This window comes from Anolis carolinensis, chromosome 4 (assembly GCF_035594765.1).
Source record: "Anolis carolinensis isolate JA03-04 chromosome 4, rAnoCar3.1.pri, whole genome shotgun sequence".
Taxonomy (NCBI): domain Eukaryota; kingdom Metazoa; phylum Chordata; class Lepidosauria; order Squamata; family Dactyloidae; genus Anolis; species Anolis carolinensis.
The window spans coordinates 155,628,066-155,645,263 of NC_085844.1; the positions used below are offsets into that span (position 1 = coordinate 155,628,066).

General features: G+C 39.5%; 1 protein-coding gene and 1 long non-coding RNA gene across 6 annotated transcripts in view; one reads left to right on the forward strand and one right to left on the reverse strand.

The window, feature by feature from the left end:
- Window positions 1-17,198, forward strand: part of col24a1 (collagen type XXIV alpha 1 chain) — a 233,242-nt gene that overhangs the window by 69,029 nt on the left and 147,015 nt on the right. For all 5 annotated transcript variants that reach the window (XR_010005351.1, XM_062978066.1, XM_062978065.1 and 2 more), the window contains exons 10-13: window positions 3,923-3,967; window positions 5,823-5,876; window positions 8,897-8,941; window positions 14,042-14,095. Coding sequence is in view for 4 of the 5 variants with exons in the window: in XM_062978066.1 (XP_062834136.1) it covers window positions 3,923-3,967; window positions 5,823-5,876; window positions 8,897-8,941; window positions 14,042-14,095 (198 nt within the window). In the remaining variant the exon portion in view is untranslated. The remainder of the gene's footprint in view (window positions 1-3,922; window positions 3,968-5,822; window positions 5,877-8,896; window positions 8,942-14,041; window positions 14,096-17,198) is intronic.
- LOC134298332 (uncharacterized) lies at window positions 9,261-16,728 on the reverse strand. The gene is made up of 2 exons (XR_010005353.1): window positions 11,213-16,728; window positions 9,261-10,629 (listed from the first exon to the last, which is right to left on the reverse strand). It is a non-coding gene; the product is annotated as an uncharacterized LOC134298332 (long non-coding RNA).

Consider the following 17,198-nt stretch of genomic DNA (forward strand, 5'->3'; position numbering starts at 1 on the left):
TCCAGGGTTGGCAACTGGATATCCCCACTGCCCGGTCGGCCCAGCCATAGGAACTCCGTCTTTGCTGGATTCACCCTCAAACTACTGGAACGCAACCATCCAATAATGGCCTCGAGGCACTGGTGAAAACTGTCGGGTACAGACTCCGGTTGGCCTTCCATCTTTAACACAAGCTGAGTGTCGTCAGCATATTGATAACACTCGAGCCCGAAATCTCGGACCAGCTGAGCAAGTGGTTGCATATAGATGTTAAACAACAGAGGGGAGAGAATGGCCCCCTGAGGAACCCCACAATGTAGAGGGGACCTCTCAGAGACCAGGCCCCCCCTCTCCACTCGCTGTCCACGGTTGTGAAGAAAGGAGGCCAGCCAATTTAAAGCTGTCCCCCTAACTCCAGCAACGGCAAGGCGGTGGGTCAGAAGATTGTGATCGACTGTGTCAAATGCTGCTGTGAGATCCAATAACACAAGCAACACCGACCCGCCCCGGTCAAGCTGGCATCGGAGATGATCTGTGATGGAAACCAATACAGTCTCTGTCCCATGCCCCGCACGGAAGCCAGACTGGAAAGGATCCAGTCCGGCTGTGTCGTCTAGGAACTGCTGCAGCTGCACCGCTACTGCCCTCTCAATCACCTTGCCCAGAAATGAAAGATTCGAAACTGGGCGGTAGCTGGAGGGAACCAAACGATCTAAATCTGGTTTTTTCAGCAGAGGAGAGACCACTGCCTCTTTTAATCCCTCTGGAAAGACTCCTTGCTCAAGGGAGCTGTTTATTATCTTCAGCAGCGGGTCACGTAATCCCTCCAAGCAGGATTTTACTAACCAAGAGGGACACGGGTCAAGGGAGCAAGTGGTCGGTCTAGCTGCAGCTATGAGCCTATCGAGACCCTCTGCGTCCAGTGGGATGAACTGGTCGAGGGTGGGCCCAGCAAGTGGCCACGGAGTCTCAAGTTCTCTCATTGACTTCTGTTCTTCCTTCTTTTGCCCTTTATAAAACTACTAGCTTCAGAGTTATATCACTGTTTCAAAGCCTGGTGGTCTCCTTTTACGAAGGTTAATCTTTTATTGGTGTGGTTGAATTGCACTGAATATCCTTGCAGCTCCAATGTCTGGCTGTATTTATTATTTTGTATTTTATATATATACAGTAGAATCTCACTTATCCAAGCCTCGCTTATCCAAGCCTCTGGATAATCCAAGCCATTTTTGTAGTCAATGTTTTCAATATATCGTGATATTTTGGTGCTAAATTCGTAAATACAGTAATTACAACATAACATTACTGCGTATTAAACTACTTTTCTGTCAAATTTGTTGTATAACATGAAGTTTTGGTGCTTAATTTGTAAAATCATAACCTAATTTGATGTTTAATAGGCTTTTCCTTAATCCGTCCTTATAATCCAAGATATTCGCTTATCCAAGCTTCTGCTGGCCCATTTAGCTTGGATAAGTGAGACTCTACTGTATTACAAAATATAGAAAGCATGGCACATTGCCTGTTGTGGGTTTTGGCTTTTTTTTTTTGGTGTTGTGATTGTGTTTTTTGTGTGATTGTGTTGTATCTTACTGGAGGCAGGGATGATGGATTGTGTTGCCAATTTTAGAGTTTGGGGGGTATTGGGTTTTGTTGTTTTGTGAGTCGCCGTGATGCCAAAAGCCTTTTATATATATATAGATGGGCCTTATCCCATATCACTGTAAATCCAACAGGTAATAATTTTTTCCTCCTTTTAATAGACATATTCTTAATTTGCTTATTTATTATTTTTGTTTATATAGTCCTCAAAAATTGTCCAGTTTGTCATTTTAATTCCCTTTCCCTTATTCTGCTTTAACAAAAATGTCAGTTTGTCCGTGTCCTTTATGTCCATAATTTTGTCTATCCATTGTGTCTTAGTAGGGGAAAGTTCTTGTTTCGAAAGTTTGGCAAAGACCATTCTGGCCATTGTTGCAAAAAAAAAAAAAGAACAGTTTATCCATATTGGGTTCCTTAAAAAACTCAGAGTCAAACATTCCTAGAAGATAAACTTCAGGTTTCATTGGGGAATCAAATTTTAGAATTTTTTTTACATTCATTATGTACCATTTTCCAACGCTCTACTGTAGGGCAATAGATTTTACAACACACGAATTGCAACATTGTTTGTGGGCTCATGGGACCAATACATTCAGGTTTTTTTTAATGTCAGTCATTATTTTAATAGGTCAAATATTATTAATAATAAACCAGATTAATGCCCAGCTGTTCTGTTGAACTTAGAAGAAAATAAAAAGTCAGTTTCCGAATTGGATATAAAGAGTACAGAACTCCAAAAAGTTACTTTTTCAGTTACAACTCCCCAGCTAGCATAGACAATAGCTGAGTTACCTACGAGGTTCTGAATATTAAATTAACTTTCCCGGGTTTCCAAAGTGTATATGATTTGTGTTTGCTATGCTCCTCATTTGTGTTGCACTTGCCTAGCTTAGGGCCCTTCCCTAAGGGCCATATAACCCAGAATATCAAGGCAGAAAATACCACGATATCTGTTTTGAACTGGTTTATCTTGAGTCACACATATATACCAGTTCAAAGCAGATAATGTGGGATTTTGTTCAGCTGTGTGGAAGGGGCCTTAGAGCTTTAAGAACTGACCACCATGGAAGACATCAGACTTGGAAATCTTCTACACCGATCTTTTAAGTGAGCTTGATCCAGCTTTCCAGAAACCAGATAAAGCTCGCCTTGTGGCCCAAAAGCAGGCCTTTGTTATGACTGTCCCAAGTCACAATACAATCACCAACCACACTCTTGGTGGTCCAGCAATCTTCTGCCAAGCCAGCCCTGTGTAATGTTTAGCCATTGCAGGACTGATAGAAACACACACTCGGTGGTCAGTGTAGATATTCCCTAGGACAATAGTTCTCAACCTGTGGGTCCCCAGGTGTTTTGGCCTACAACTCCCAGAAATCCCAGCCAATTTACCAGCTGTTAGGATTTCTGCGAGTTGAAAGCCAAAACATCGGGGGACCCACAGGTTGAGAACCACTGCCTTAGGAGAAAAGGGACAAGCAAAGAATGGGAATGAAGAGCAGAAGGTGTAGCCCTATCCCTAGATGTTTCCCTGCTCATGGTCAGCCCTGGAAAGGAAATGATTGTTTCAGGACATCATACTTGTAAAATTATTTGCTTTAATTATTTCCACTAAAACATGCTATTTCAAAACAAGAGTTGCAGTCTTACAAACCTTGCCTAGTACATTAATACATTACATTGCTCTTTCCATTAATACAGGGAGAAAAATAAATAAAACGAGAAGTCGCAGAATTTATTTAATATATTCCATATATCAAGGATGAGTTCCTATTCCAATATACACAGTAATTGCATGTATACTAAGACAAATTTAACTCCTTAATTTGAGCCTTTTCTGTGATTTGAGCCTGAAAATAACTCACAGTCAAGAATACAGGATATTAAAATACCATTAAAGTACCATTTAAAAAGTTTATATAGCAGCTAACAAATAATGAGTTAGTTCTTCATGAATGTCAAGGATGCCTGAATGTCTGAGATTGGCATGTTGCTCTTATAATGACTGTGAAATGTCTGGAATTGCATTCAGGCTTAAAAGTTTATTAAAAATTCTTGCAAGATCACATTAAGCCAAGTCTGTAATTGAAGTAGATGGAGTGCAATTCCTGCAAAGGAGTAAGTGTGGTAAAAAGGTAGTTTGTACCCATGCCACAAGGGAATCATATATATTTTTAAAAGCCCCCCCCAGGGAACTAGATTATATGTATAGAATTTTCACTTACGAAGTCATAATTTAAAAAAGCACATTGCCAATTTTGCAAATTAATAGCTGTAGCACTTTTTTAAATACAGTGTCTCCTTCTATTAAAAATGAAGTAAAAAGGATTTCTTTTTGTGCTAGGGTTTAGCAGGACCAGAAGGTAACCCAGGCCCTAAAGGTGTAAGAGTAAGTAAGCATTTTAAAGGATTATGACATGCATGACTTTTCCCCCATCCACAATTAACATGAGGCTGGAGATATTTTATTTGTATTTCTCTATTTCTCTACTCACCATGTCATTCTGATTAGCATGTTTATTCACAGACTATGTATCATTAATATATACTAAGAGGTCTATTTCACTTTAATTCTCACAATTTATTTTCTGTTCATATTAGCGTTTTACATTTGTTTCAAATAGAACTGTACATGTACCTCCACACATACCATTGGTGATGTTGAGGGAAGGTTTCTGCATATGTGAACATGGCCCATTTTGTATCTATAATATTAGAGTCAAAGAGGTAGAATATACTATCTTTTCATTTTCAAAAGTAAGGATCTGCTTGGAGGATGCTTTCTTAATTTTATCTCCAAATGCTGTGAGATTGTAATGACATTTTGAGGCATGTTTGATTCCATTCAACATTCAACTAGATCTTTAAAATGTTTTTTTTACCCAAGGCACAAAATTTAGGCCAATGGTTGTCTATCTCTGATTTTCAGCCTTGTTTTCTAAGGTTTTTTAACTGCAGATGTTGAGAGTGGAAGATGAGACTGTTCTACCAGTTGGTCTACATATCATAACTGTGGATTAATGAAATATTTGTATCAAATTCTGATAAATATTATTCTTTTTCTAAATAAATATTTGATCATCATTCTAGTTACTACTGTATGAATTTTGTTTTTCTTTGTATCATTTTTTCAGAAGGCTATATCATTTGTATATAGAAAAACAGTTTTCTTAAGCTGTAGCTTTTTTATTTTGGCAATACAAACAAAGGCAACTTGACATAACATTTTTTTTCATCTTGATAATACGTTTGAAACATTTGTCATGAAGTCATATTTTGCAATTATGCTAATGAGCCTCTGGTGATGCAGTGGGTTAAACTGCTGAGCTGCTGAATTCAGTTCGAATCCAGGGGGCTAAGTGAGTTCCCGCTGTTAGCCCCACCTTCTGCCAACCTAGCAGTTTGAAAATATGGAAATGTGAGTACATCAATAGGTACCGCTCCAGCAAGAAGATAAGGGCGCTCCCTGCAATCATGCCGGTCACATGACATTGGAGGTGTCTAACGGACAAAGCTGGCTCTTCGGCTTAGAAATGAAGATGAGCACCAACCCCCAGAGTCGGACACAACTAGACGTAATGTCAGGGGAAAACATTTACCTTTTACTATGATAATGAAGAAAATCAGTGTGTTGTCTTTAAAAGCAAATGTGTTTGAAAGGGATTTGGCTAGTGAAGTCATTCATTTAATAAATATTTTACAATTTTAAGGGCAAGAAAATTAAGTGTTTGCGTTACAACCATTTTTTGTGACTAGATCACTCTGGCAAATAATTTTGCAAAAGTTGACAATTGATACAATTTTTCACAAGCTCTCTTGCCCCCTCATCACTATATTAGTCTATCACTATGATTTAATCTTTTAAAAATAATATAATTTTATTGATTTTTATGTTTTTTTTCCTGTCCATGTGAATTATATTGGATTTTATTGTTTTATCATCTTCAGAGTAAGCTTCCCCTGAAAACAGTTTCATAATATACCACAATAAGTTAAACTGAATAAATAAACACATTTTCAAAGCTTGTCATGGACGAATGGGCAAATGGGTATTTAACCTTTTATTCAGTTCTCCTCACACAACAGGAGTAGTCTAAAACATATTTTTCTCTTCCACTAAATTACATTTAGTGTCTGGTTCTGTTCCCATATTTAAGCATGCTATATATCTTTGTCCATACTGCAGTAAGGAAACAATTTCTTATTTATTCGTTTGTTTATTTTTCTCTTATCATTTTTTTCAGGGTTTCATTGGACCACCTGGAGTGGCAGGACTTCCTGGACTCGAGGGAGAAAGGGTAATTTTATGGAATACATAAAAAACTTGTGATAAGGAAATGCAGATTCTAAATAAGTGGTTCTCAACCTGTGGGTCCCCAGATGTTTTGGCCTCCAATTCCCAAATCCGAACAGCTGGTAAACTGACTGGAATTTCTGGGAGTTGTAGGCCCAAACACCTGGGGACCCACAAGTTGAAGACCACTGATCTAAATTATGCATACATGTCATAGTAGTCTGTTCTGACAATTACCAATGCATGGGCAAGGCTAGGTAATGCATGGGCAAGGTGAGGAGAGGTTATTGTTTTGAAAGTGTTGGCTTCCTGTTGAAGCTTTCTGAGCCAGAAGCTGAACTCAAGTGGCAGCTGAGTTCATGCAGAGGTGAGGAGAGGAAGCAAGAAGGCAGCTTTGCTCCTTTGCTTTAGGTAAGGCCTGTCTAAGATTTCCTTAAAAACCTGAGACTATGCACTCTTTTCTTAGATTGCCTTAAAAACCTGTCTGTTGGATTCTTTGCCTTAAAAAACCTGAGTCTGTGCTGATTCTTGAGTGTGGACTTGCCTCCTGTAATTAAGGCTAGCTGCTCTACTATTGTTTGGAAGGTGAGGAGAGGCTATCGTTTTGAAAGTGTTGGCTTCCTGTTGAAGCTTTCTGAGCCAGCCCTACACTAAAACACATTCTTACAGTACATACAATAAACAAAACAACATTAAAAACACACACACAGGAAGGTGGATAGCAATCTGCCCATAACACACACGATTCTGCTTGGTCACTTCACTCACCAAGAGATGGATCAACAGCAAATACTTGCCACCACATGCACAAGTTGTGGCATGTTCATCTTCTTTGCACAACAACTACTCAACTACACCTGCACCAAGTGTAAACAGATTACTCTGATGGAGCAGAGGATCCAACAACTTGAGGCCTGCATTAAGACCCTTAAGGACATTCAGGCACTTGAGCTCTTCTTGGACACTGCACAACACGCTGCTGTAGATCTGCAACCTGCATCACACCAACACCACCATGATCAGGAATTTTATGGGAGATCAACTCAAAGGTAGACAACCCTCAGGCTTGGATGGAGGTCACCCATAGAAAGAGACACAGGACCAGGCAGCCTCCGCAAAAGTCCTCTGCTCAACTGGATTTACACAACAGATTCCAAATTCTTACACCACTAAAATACAATCAGGAAACACATCTTGTGGAGGACTACAGTTACTTAGATACCATTCAGTGGGCCACCCTTGATCAATGTGCAGGGGATAGCCCTGACGGGGACAGTGCATCACCACATTCACACTTATGTAATCATGCAAATGCTCCATCCCCAATTGTAGACCAGGCGCAACAGGAACACACTTGGGAGAGTGATTGGCTCTCGGACGCATCTCAATGGATTGTCATTGATGAATGCACTGGGGATGTTGAGGAGGAGGACAACACTTTACACCTACATGATTCACTTCAACAGGAACACTCTTCAGAGGACATACACACTGTCTTGCACAAAAGGGACCCTGTCAATCCTCAAAGGAAACAGGTCTTGGTAGTAGGTGACTCCCTCCTTAGAGGAACGGAAGCCATCATTTCCAGGGATGGCTCGAGAAATATGCTGCCTCCCGGGGGCAAAAATACACCATATCACTCAGAGGCTCACCAGGCTCCTAAAGCCCTATCACCCTCCCCCCTTATGTTGATTCATGTAGGAACCAATGATACCGCTAGGCATACTTTTCAAAAGATCACAAATGATTTTCGAGCCCTTGGAAGAAAGCTAAAACTGTGTAATGTACATGTGATTTTTTCATCCCTCCTCCCCGTTGTAGGACACGGCTCTACAAGGGCCAGAAAAATAGTACAGGTCAATAACTGGTTCAGAAAATGGTGTCAAGAGGAGCATTTTGGCTTCCTTGACCATGGCCTACTCTTCCAGGAGGATGGCCTACTGGCAAGTGATGGGAAGATTCCACCTGAACATCAGGAAGAACTTCCTCACTGTGAGAGCTGTTCGGCAGTGGAACTCTCTGCCCCGGAGTGTGGTGGAGGCTCCTTCTTTGGAGGCTTTTAAGCAGAGGCTGGATGGCCATCTGTCGGGGGTGCTTTGAATGCGATTTCCTGCTTCTTGGTAGGGGGTTGGACTGGATGGCCCATGAGGTCTCTTCCAACTCTACTATTCTATAATTCTGTGATTCTTTGATTCTATGTATGCTGTTAAATGCATTGTTAAATTAAACATGCACATGTTAACAATACAATAAGACCCCAGTATCCATAGAGGACATGTTCCTGCCTGGATTGAAACCGTAGATATGACCAAATACCATTGAATTGGCTCTCTTCCAGTTCTAGCATGGCATAGGGTTACATCTGAGAAAACTAGAAATTCCTAGAGAAGTATGCTTCCTAGGATATCTGGTGGACCCAATAAATTCCTGGGAAGACCATTACCACCCCCCACCCCCCAGGTGCAGATAAGTGAAACCACAGATATGAGTTCCCTGGTCATGGAGGTCATAATGTAGGTATCAGTACAAACAGGCTCATGATGAGTAGTGATCACTCCTCTACCACTAGTTGTCTACCTCAAATACCACATGCCTAAGAAAAGGTGTGGTTTCCACCTGCATTGAGATCCCTTTAGATCCGTGGTTTGCAACCTCCAGCTATTTTGGACTTCAGCTCACAGAATTCCTGACAGTTGGCCAAGCTGTCCGGGGCTTCTGGAAATTGATGTCTCAAACACCTGGAAAACCAAAGGTTGGGAACAACTTCTGTAGATAATTTTAACTGACAGTGTGATATCTGAAGTAGACTGTAGGTCCATGACATCATGTTTCTTCTCCTGTATACTGTAGTTGTTATCTTTCCTTGATGAAGAAGCCAGTGAGCCTTCAGAAGCACGCATCTGCTATTTTATACATTTGTGTTTGCCACTAAAGGCATTACAGATAGTGTATTGTGGATTTTGTTGCATGGTCAACACATCTACTTCAGAATATGTATTTTGTCATATATTTTTTTCTTTTCAGGGCATTCCAGGTTTACCAGGAAAAAGAGGTCCGAAGGGGAGACAGGTATGGCAATTAATATTTTCTTTGCTTCCTTAACTGTTTAATGACAGCAGTATCCCTATATATTTTCTCAAAAGGTAATCCCATTGAGTTCATCAGGATCTATTCCTAAGTTAATAGAGATAACCTAACCTGAAGGACTGCAGAAGAATCATCTTCGAAAGATGGGAAAAAAGATAAATAACATTGTTGAAGGCTGTTGGCAGCCGTATAGTATGCAATATGCAGGGTGGACATGACCAAAAAAAGAAGATATTTTTATAGGTGCTTTGTGTCACGACCCAGGCTGCAGAGCACCAATAACCATACACAGAGGCCAGAATCTATCTAATATCTTTATTAAGGAAATATGTAAAGTCAATAAAAATAAGTGCAGAATAAAGTTCAGAAGAAGACCTTTCGGGAAAGGTCAATTATAGTCCAGGAAAACAATGTCCAATATGAAATATTAAGGTCCAAAGTTATAATCCAGTAACCGAAACACTCACTTTGCCAAGCAAAGTGAGGGGTGAAGACAAGGTCCTTTAGTCCATGAAACTTAGGCAAGGCAAGGAAATAACTTGATTCTTGGATACAAGGCTTAATTCAAGGCAACAAGAACAAGGAGCAAAAACAGGATCCGTGGTAATTACGTGGCGAGGTCCGGGAAGCAAGGCAAGGTCCGTGAAGCAAGGCAGGGTCCTGGGAAGCAAGGCAGGGCTGGAAACGAGAGCAAAGGACTTGGATGCGGGAGTAGCGTAGTCCACACACAACCTACTCCCGAAGCTGACGAATTGACTCCGCAAGATTCCTTCGTGGGCAAAACACCTAAGTAGGGTCTCGTTTTCCCGCCAAAGAGCAGTTCTCTGGGGAACCAGAAACGAAAGCTATTCTCTGAGTCCAGATGCATGACTCCTTAAAGTTTCCCATGGGAAGCAGGCTTAATCAGCTGAATGCTTTGCAGCGATCCTAGCGCTCCTGCGAGACGCCTCCTGAGCGCCCCTCTGTTGTTTACAATAATCATGGCGAGAAAATGGGGGAGATTTCGGCTCAGGGCTTGTTTGACAAACTTCTGGAAGACAAATCTCCTGCAGGTGCAAGGGCTCCATTTCTGGCTGAGAAAGCTCCAATTCTGGCTGAAACGGTGGGAAACCTAAGTTTTCCTCTTCATCTGTCACAACAGCGCTAGGAACGGGACTACATGGCCCATGAGTCATCACACTATGAAACTGTTGAAATTTGTCTAGTCCATTTCTGATGTAAAACTTTTATTCAGGTCTTAAATGTTTACAGAGTAGTGCCTCATGTTGTCTTAAGGCACTAGCCAGGAAAAATGATGCCTGTGTTGAAAACAGTATATGTAATAAGGGTCTAGGAGTCTCCACATATTGAACATGAGTAAATTTGTCAACAGCCAAAAAACATATAGCATCCATATCAAGCAAAGTTTTAGTGTTGCTCTACTTTGCTTTGGGTAGACTTCACTTGGAATACTGTGTCCAGTTCTGTATACAACAGTTGAAGAGGGATGTTGATGAACTGGAACGTATGTAGAGAAGGCAAGCAAGATGACCAAAGGTCTGGAACCCAGCTCAGGAACCGCTTAGGGGAGTGAGTATGTTCAGCTTGAAGAAAAGAAGACTGAAAGGTAGCATGGTGTCAGAAGAAATGTCATGAAGATGAAGTGAGTTTGTTTTCTGCTGCTCCAGAGGCTAAAACACAAATCATAGATTTAAATTATCAGAAAAGAAATTCCACCTGTAAGAGACAGCAAGCAGAGGGACCACACTAAGTTCATTTGTCGCTAAAGATTTACCTCAGGATGATCGCTTATTAATAAATTTCATGTGCTTACTTCACTTATCTAGTACACAACACACATGTTATTAGCAACAGTTTGGTGTATAACCAGTACAACAACACACACATAATCAACTCATGTGTCTCACTGTAAAAGACAATAAATGCTTGTTAAGGTGAAATGCGGAGAAATCCACACTACAGATGGATAGATTCAATTAAGGAAACTGAATCCTTGAGTTTGTAATAACTGAGCAGAGTTCTTGATGACAGGGTGACTCCTTCATAGGGTAGCCTTAAGTCAAAATTGACTTGATGACAAGTATCAGTAACATACAAATACAAATACAATACATAATATTGTATACAAATACAATAAATAATACAATACAATAAATAAAATCAATAATAAACAAATAGCCAGGACACAAGGTGACGCAGTGGGTTAAACCCTTGTGCCAGCTGGACTGATGACTTGAAGGTGGGGTTGCTGACCTGAAGGTTGCTGGTTCGGATCCAACCCGGGGAGAACGTGGATGAGCTCCCTCTATCAGCTCAAGCTCCATATGGGGACATGGGAGAAGCCTCTCACAAGGATGGTTAAAACATCAAAACATCCGGGCATTCCCTGGGCAATGTCCTTGCAGATGGCCAATTCTCTCACACCAGAAGCAACTTGCAGTTTCTCAAGTCACTCTTGACATGGGGGAAAAAACACATATGGTGATGCACATATTTATTTTTATTACTTTACATATACATGTATGTGTAATAATGCTTCATACTTCTGTTGAAGTGAGCTGTAAAACATGCAGTAATAAATTTGCTAGTCTTTAAAGCACCACAGAACTATTTTTGCTGCAACAGAATAACACAAGAACATTTTAATGGAAACTGCCACACTGTCATAAAATTCTGTAAGAAAGGTTTCCCCTGAAGAAGAACTTGGTATTTGAAATATGATAGCTTCATTTTATTGAGTATTTTGAGATTATTTCCCCCACCCAATGAATTAGGCATGTACACCTTTGAAAATGATCTTGACTTTGTATTACTTAATCCTTTAATCCTACTTCATAGATAATCACAATGTATATACAGCTTCTTTGAGAAAAATGGCTACTTTTAGCAATGGCAATACTTAAAATTATTTTGGTATAAATGAAATGGAACAAAATATTAGTTTGGATAGCTTTACCATTAAGAATAATTATAGTGTCTAGTTTTAAAGCAAATGACAAAATGCTAAATGTACACTATGTTTAAATAAATTATTCTGTTATCCAAAACATATGTACTGAATTTATTTTCCCCATTATGTATATTACACAAAACCTGGCAGGAGTTGCCATATTTTAAAGTTACTGCCAATTGTGTTATATACAATATGCAGAATTTTACAAACTTTATAGTTGGACAGTGGAACAAATTCTATGAAGACTTTCTTGCAGCTAAAAGTCAGTATGATGTGGGATACTTCATAAATTTTAGTAACAATTTTCCAGTATAACTTGCACTAATGGCAAGAACAATCAATCACAGTTCCTAGTAAAATATTAATAGACTTCCGCTTTGAAAGGTTTTACAGTAGCACAGCAAATGGTATTATTTAGTGCCAAAAATCTTTGAACCACCTAAATAGTTACAGTGCTACCTAAAATGTAAAGAGAAATATTTAAGCCAGGGGCAAGGGAAATAAATCTTTTAGGAGAATTCTAGACTGTGATCTTAAAAAATAATTTTTGATCCCAGGAGCTTGATTATATCCAGTGGGATTTTTTCCTTTTCAGCAATAGACTATACATACCACCTACCATAACATATTGAAAACAGCTAGTAAAAATCCATGTTACAAAATGGGAATGATCATATGGCATTGGAAGCAACTGTTCCTATGTTTTGTAGAATTACAATTTTCTGAAAAGTTCAGAATTTAAAGTTTGCTCTATAAAACATTTTAGAACCAGCCTAATGCCTTGATGTATCAGATGATAGGTTCACCCAATACACTAGTTCTCCGTTTTGGTCCTTCATCTGTTTTGGACTCCCAACTCCCTCAAGTTGGAGTCTGAAACATCTAGAGAAGCAAAGTTGAAAATCACAGTCCTACAAATACAGATTTGTGTCTTGAAGAATGTCCAACTGACATGAGAGATGGCATATTATTGCTTTGATGGTAGGTGTGCCTGTTACTTCAAACACTTTATTGACCTCTGCTCACATTAGTTAATGATCGGCTTCTTTAAGAGCCACAGTTCATCCCAATACCTTTCATAGGTCCCTTCTACACTGCCATGGAATCCAGATTATCAAAACAGATAATCCACATGATCTGCTTTGAACTGGATTATATAAAACTACACTGCTATATACTCCAGTTCAAAGCAGATAATCTGGATTTTATATGGCAATGTAAAAGGAGCCATAGTGCTCCTTCCTACATTACCACCATCAACTGCTGATAAGGGCATGTCCCCCACATTGCTGCTAACAATTTTCCATACCACAAACTACTTGAGATTGCAGTCCACCAACAGTACAGATCTCTACCTAATGTAGACAGTTTTACTGATGTTTTGATTTTGGGGGATTGCCTTAACAACTTCTTTAATAAAATGCTTTAATTTTGCTGTGTCTGGAAATAAATACTTCTAATCTAAACTCAGGAAATGAATGCTGCAGTAGTAACATCTTCTAACATATGCCATTCTTTTATATTTTACTAATACAGCTTCTGACCTTGTATGGGCACATTCAGGACCCTTTCACACAGCCATATAACCCAGAATATCAAGTCAAATAACCCACAATATCTGCTTTGAACTGGGTTATCTAAGTCCACACTGCCATATAATCCAGTTTAATGAGGATTTTATACAGCTGTGTGGAAGCGGCCTCAGACATTCAGTTCCTTGCCTAGTGGCGGAAGATTGCTTGGGAGTCATATGTGTTGATATTTGTTCTGTTGTGTTCTGCTAATATACATTAGTGTGTAGTTGATATGCACAGATTGGTCACTTGATTGTTCTTTTGAGTGTACATTTGGAAAGACGCAAATCAATCCGTGAACTGACTCCCCTGTAAAGCATTTTGTGCAGAACAACATGAACATTATATTGTTGTGTTATATGGCTCCTTCCACATATAAGATCACTTGTATATATGTATGCGCACCAAGCTGTCAGAAAAGAAAAGCCAGTCAGTAGTCCTAAGCATTCACCATTTATAAAAAGTTCAAATAGCTAGTTTTGTCCAGCTATCTCTCAATACAAAATATTAAGGATATCCTGTGATTTCTAATTAAAGTGTTGCTGTTTTAACCAGGGCTTACGAGGTGAATTTGGAAACAGAGGTCCTCCTGGTCCTGATGGAAGTCCTGTAAGTATGCTATTGTGTGCTCAGTCACTTGTTGACACTTCATAATTCATAGCATAAGCAAGTTGCAGCTGAATAATTTTCAAATTTTTAATTAAATTATGTATTCCTTTATCAGTTTTCTGGATTTATAGTTATCTAAAATTGTATGTTTAGCCTGAAAAAGAGAAGGTTAAGAAGGTTATGATATGATAGCAACATCTCTCTCTCTCTCCCTCTCTCTCTCCCTCTCTCTCTCTCTCTCTCTCTATATATATATAAAAGAGTGATGGCATCACGGCAACTCACAAAACAACAAAACTACAGGCCCCCCAACCTCGAAATTTGACGACACAACCCATCATCCACGCCTCTAGGTTGATACAACAAAAAGAAAAGAAAAATAAAGTCCTAATTAGAGAGAGAGGAATAATTGCTTTTATCCAATTGCTGCCAGTTAGAAGGCTAAGCTCCTCCAACTTGGTCTCCTAGCAACCCAATAAAAAATAATACAAAACACTAAAAAATTAATACAATAAAATACTATAATAACAGAAAATAACTAAAAATAATACAAGAAAATAATAAAATATAATAAAATAAAAATATAACTTACAATAAAATTACAGTAGAGTCTCGCTTATCCAACGTAAACGGGCCGGCAGAACGTTGGATAAGCGAATATGTTGGATAATAAGGAGAGATTAAGGAAGAGCCTATTAAACATCAAATTAGGTTATGATTTTACAAATTAAGCACCAAAACATCATGTTATACAACAAATTTGACATAAAAGGTAGTTCAATACGCAGTAATGCTATGTAGTAATTACTGTATTTACGAATTTAGCACCAAAATATTACGATATATTGAAAACATTGACTACAAATATATGTTGGATAATCCAGAACGTTGGATAAGCGAGTGTTGGATAAGTGAGACTCTACTGTAATTTAAAAATGCAAATAACGTCAAATAAAAATTACACAACAATTTTTAACCAATACCACCACCACTTTGCCACAGCAACGCGTGGCCGGGCACAGCTAGTATATATATATAAATGTAATGTGCTGTTTTACTATGGAGTAAACAGCAAAACCACTGAACCAAATCACACCAAATTTGGCCACAGAAGACATAGTCATTCAGTCTATGTCTTTCAAACAAAAAAAACCTAGAAAAACAAAGCCCAAATTAGAGGAGAAAGAGCTGTTTCCCCCTTTAGAAACGGCTCAGAGTGGTAGGCCCCGCCCCCTTTAGGCCTCACCCACTTTGTATCCTAGCAATTTCCTCAGCCAAAATGGTGCCCAGGGCACAGGCAGAGTGCACTTAGGCCTCATCCAGACTGCCTATAAAATACAGATTATCTGATTTGAACTGGATTATATGGCAGTGTAGACTCAAGTCCCTCCCACACAGCTGTATAACCCAGAATGCCAAGGCACATAATCCACAGTATCTGCTTTGAACTGGCTTATCTTGAGTCCACACTGACATATAATCCAGTTCAGTGTGGAATAATACAGAACAATATAATCTCTAAAATCAGGACAGTAAACAAAGAACAGCACTCTGAAAACAGGGAAATTCCAGCCAGGAAACAATCAGGGCCAGCTAACACCTCCCAACAACCTCCCAGCTGGAAATATCCAGGCTTTGAAGCTGCAAGGCCATTCAATGCTAATCAAGGTGACTAATTGCAGCATTCATACTTGCTGCACCAAGACTATTAATTGCTATTCAATCTGGGCAACCAAGGATTCCACAAGGTAGAAAGTGGCCAGGCTTTTAAACTGCAAGACTATTCAGTGCAATTCAAGCTGGCCAAACAATGATTCCCCTACAAAGGAAGTAGCCAGGCTTCAAAGTAGCTCTTTGATTGATGGTGCTACTCCAGCTCGCCAAACAAGGATTCCCCTAGCTACAACACAGCCAGGCATTGAAGCTGCAAGGCTATTCAGTGCAATTTAACCAGACCAACAAAGGATTAACCTTGGTAGAAGGCAGCCAGGCTTTGAAGCAGCAATACTACTTTGTACTATTGAAGCTGACCAACCAAAGATTCTGCTAGATAACAAGCAGCCAGGCTTTGAAGTAGTGAGGTTATTCATTGCAATTCTAGCAGCCTAAAAAAACATTCCCCTAGAACGCAAGTACCCAGCCTCCCAAGCAGCAAGCCTATTCTGTTGTATTCCAGTTCACCAAACAAGGATTCCCATAAGAAGAAAATGGCCTGGCTTTGAGGCTGCAAGGCTATTCACTGCTATTCTACCTGGCCAAAAAATGATTCCCATAAGCCACAGCAACACGTGGCCGGGCACAGCTAGTTTAATAATAATAATAATACCCTGTCACCATCTCCCCGGAGGGACTCGGGGTGGCTCACAGAAACACTCAATAGTGCAACATACAAAATACAGACAAGTGCATAAACAACCACACTAGCAATAACAAATATAGTATCATAAAACCCTATTAGTTAAAATTCAATCAAATGTAACAATTGTTGCAGATACAAAATGAACTGTCATTAATATCAGTCCCATTTGAAAAAAAGTCATGTTGAAAATACTATCTCCTGCCCCAGAGCAATTTATTCAAACTACAGGAAAAGAGATTCAATCTAAACATTGGAAAGGAATTCCTGATGTTAAGAAATGTTTGACAGTGGAATATGCAAGCCTCAGGCCCCTTCTACACTGCCACATAAAATCCACATTATGTGCTTTGAACTGGAGTATATGGCAGTGTAGACTCATATAATCCAGTTCAAAGCAGATAATGTGGATTGTCTGCTTTGATAATTTGGATTATATGGCAGTGTAGATCCAGCCACAGAGTGATCACCAAGACTTGGGACTCTGTTTATAAGCAAGTTGACAGTCAGTATGATACATCTTTCCTGTAATTGGCTCCAGAACTGTGGTTGCAACTCTTTTCACCACTTGAAGCTTCCAAACACTTCACAGGCAGCCTCACATGTAGCTAGTTACTGTGATTCAAACACAGGATGCTGGGCTTTACGTGTTGTATAGTATATCTCTCTTTATACCTTACGTACAATTACTAAGTCAATGGATCTCAGCTTTTGGCCTTTCAGATCTTAACGTCTGATCCTCCAGAT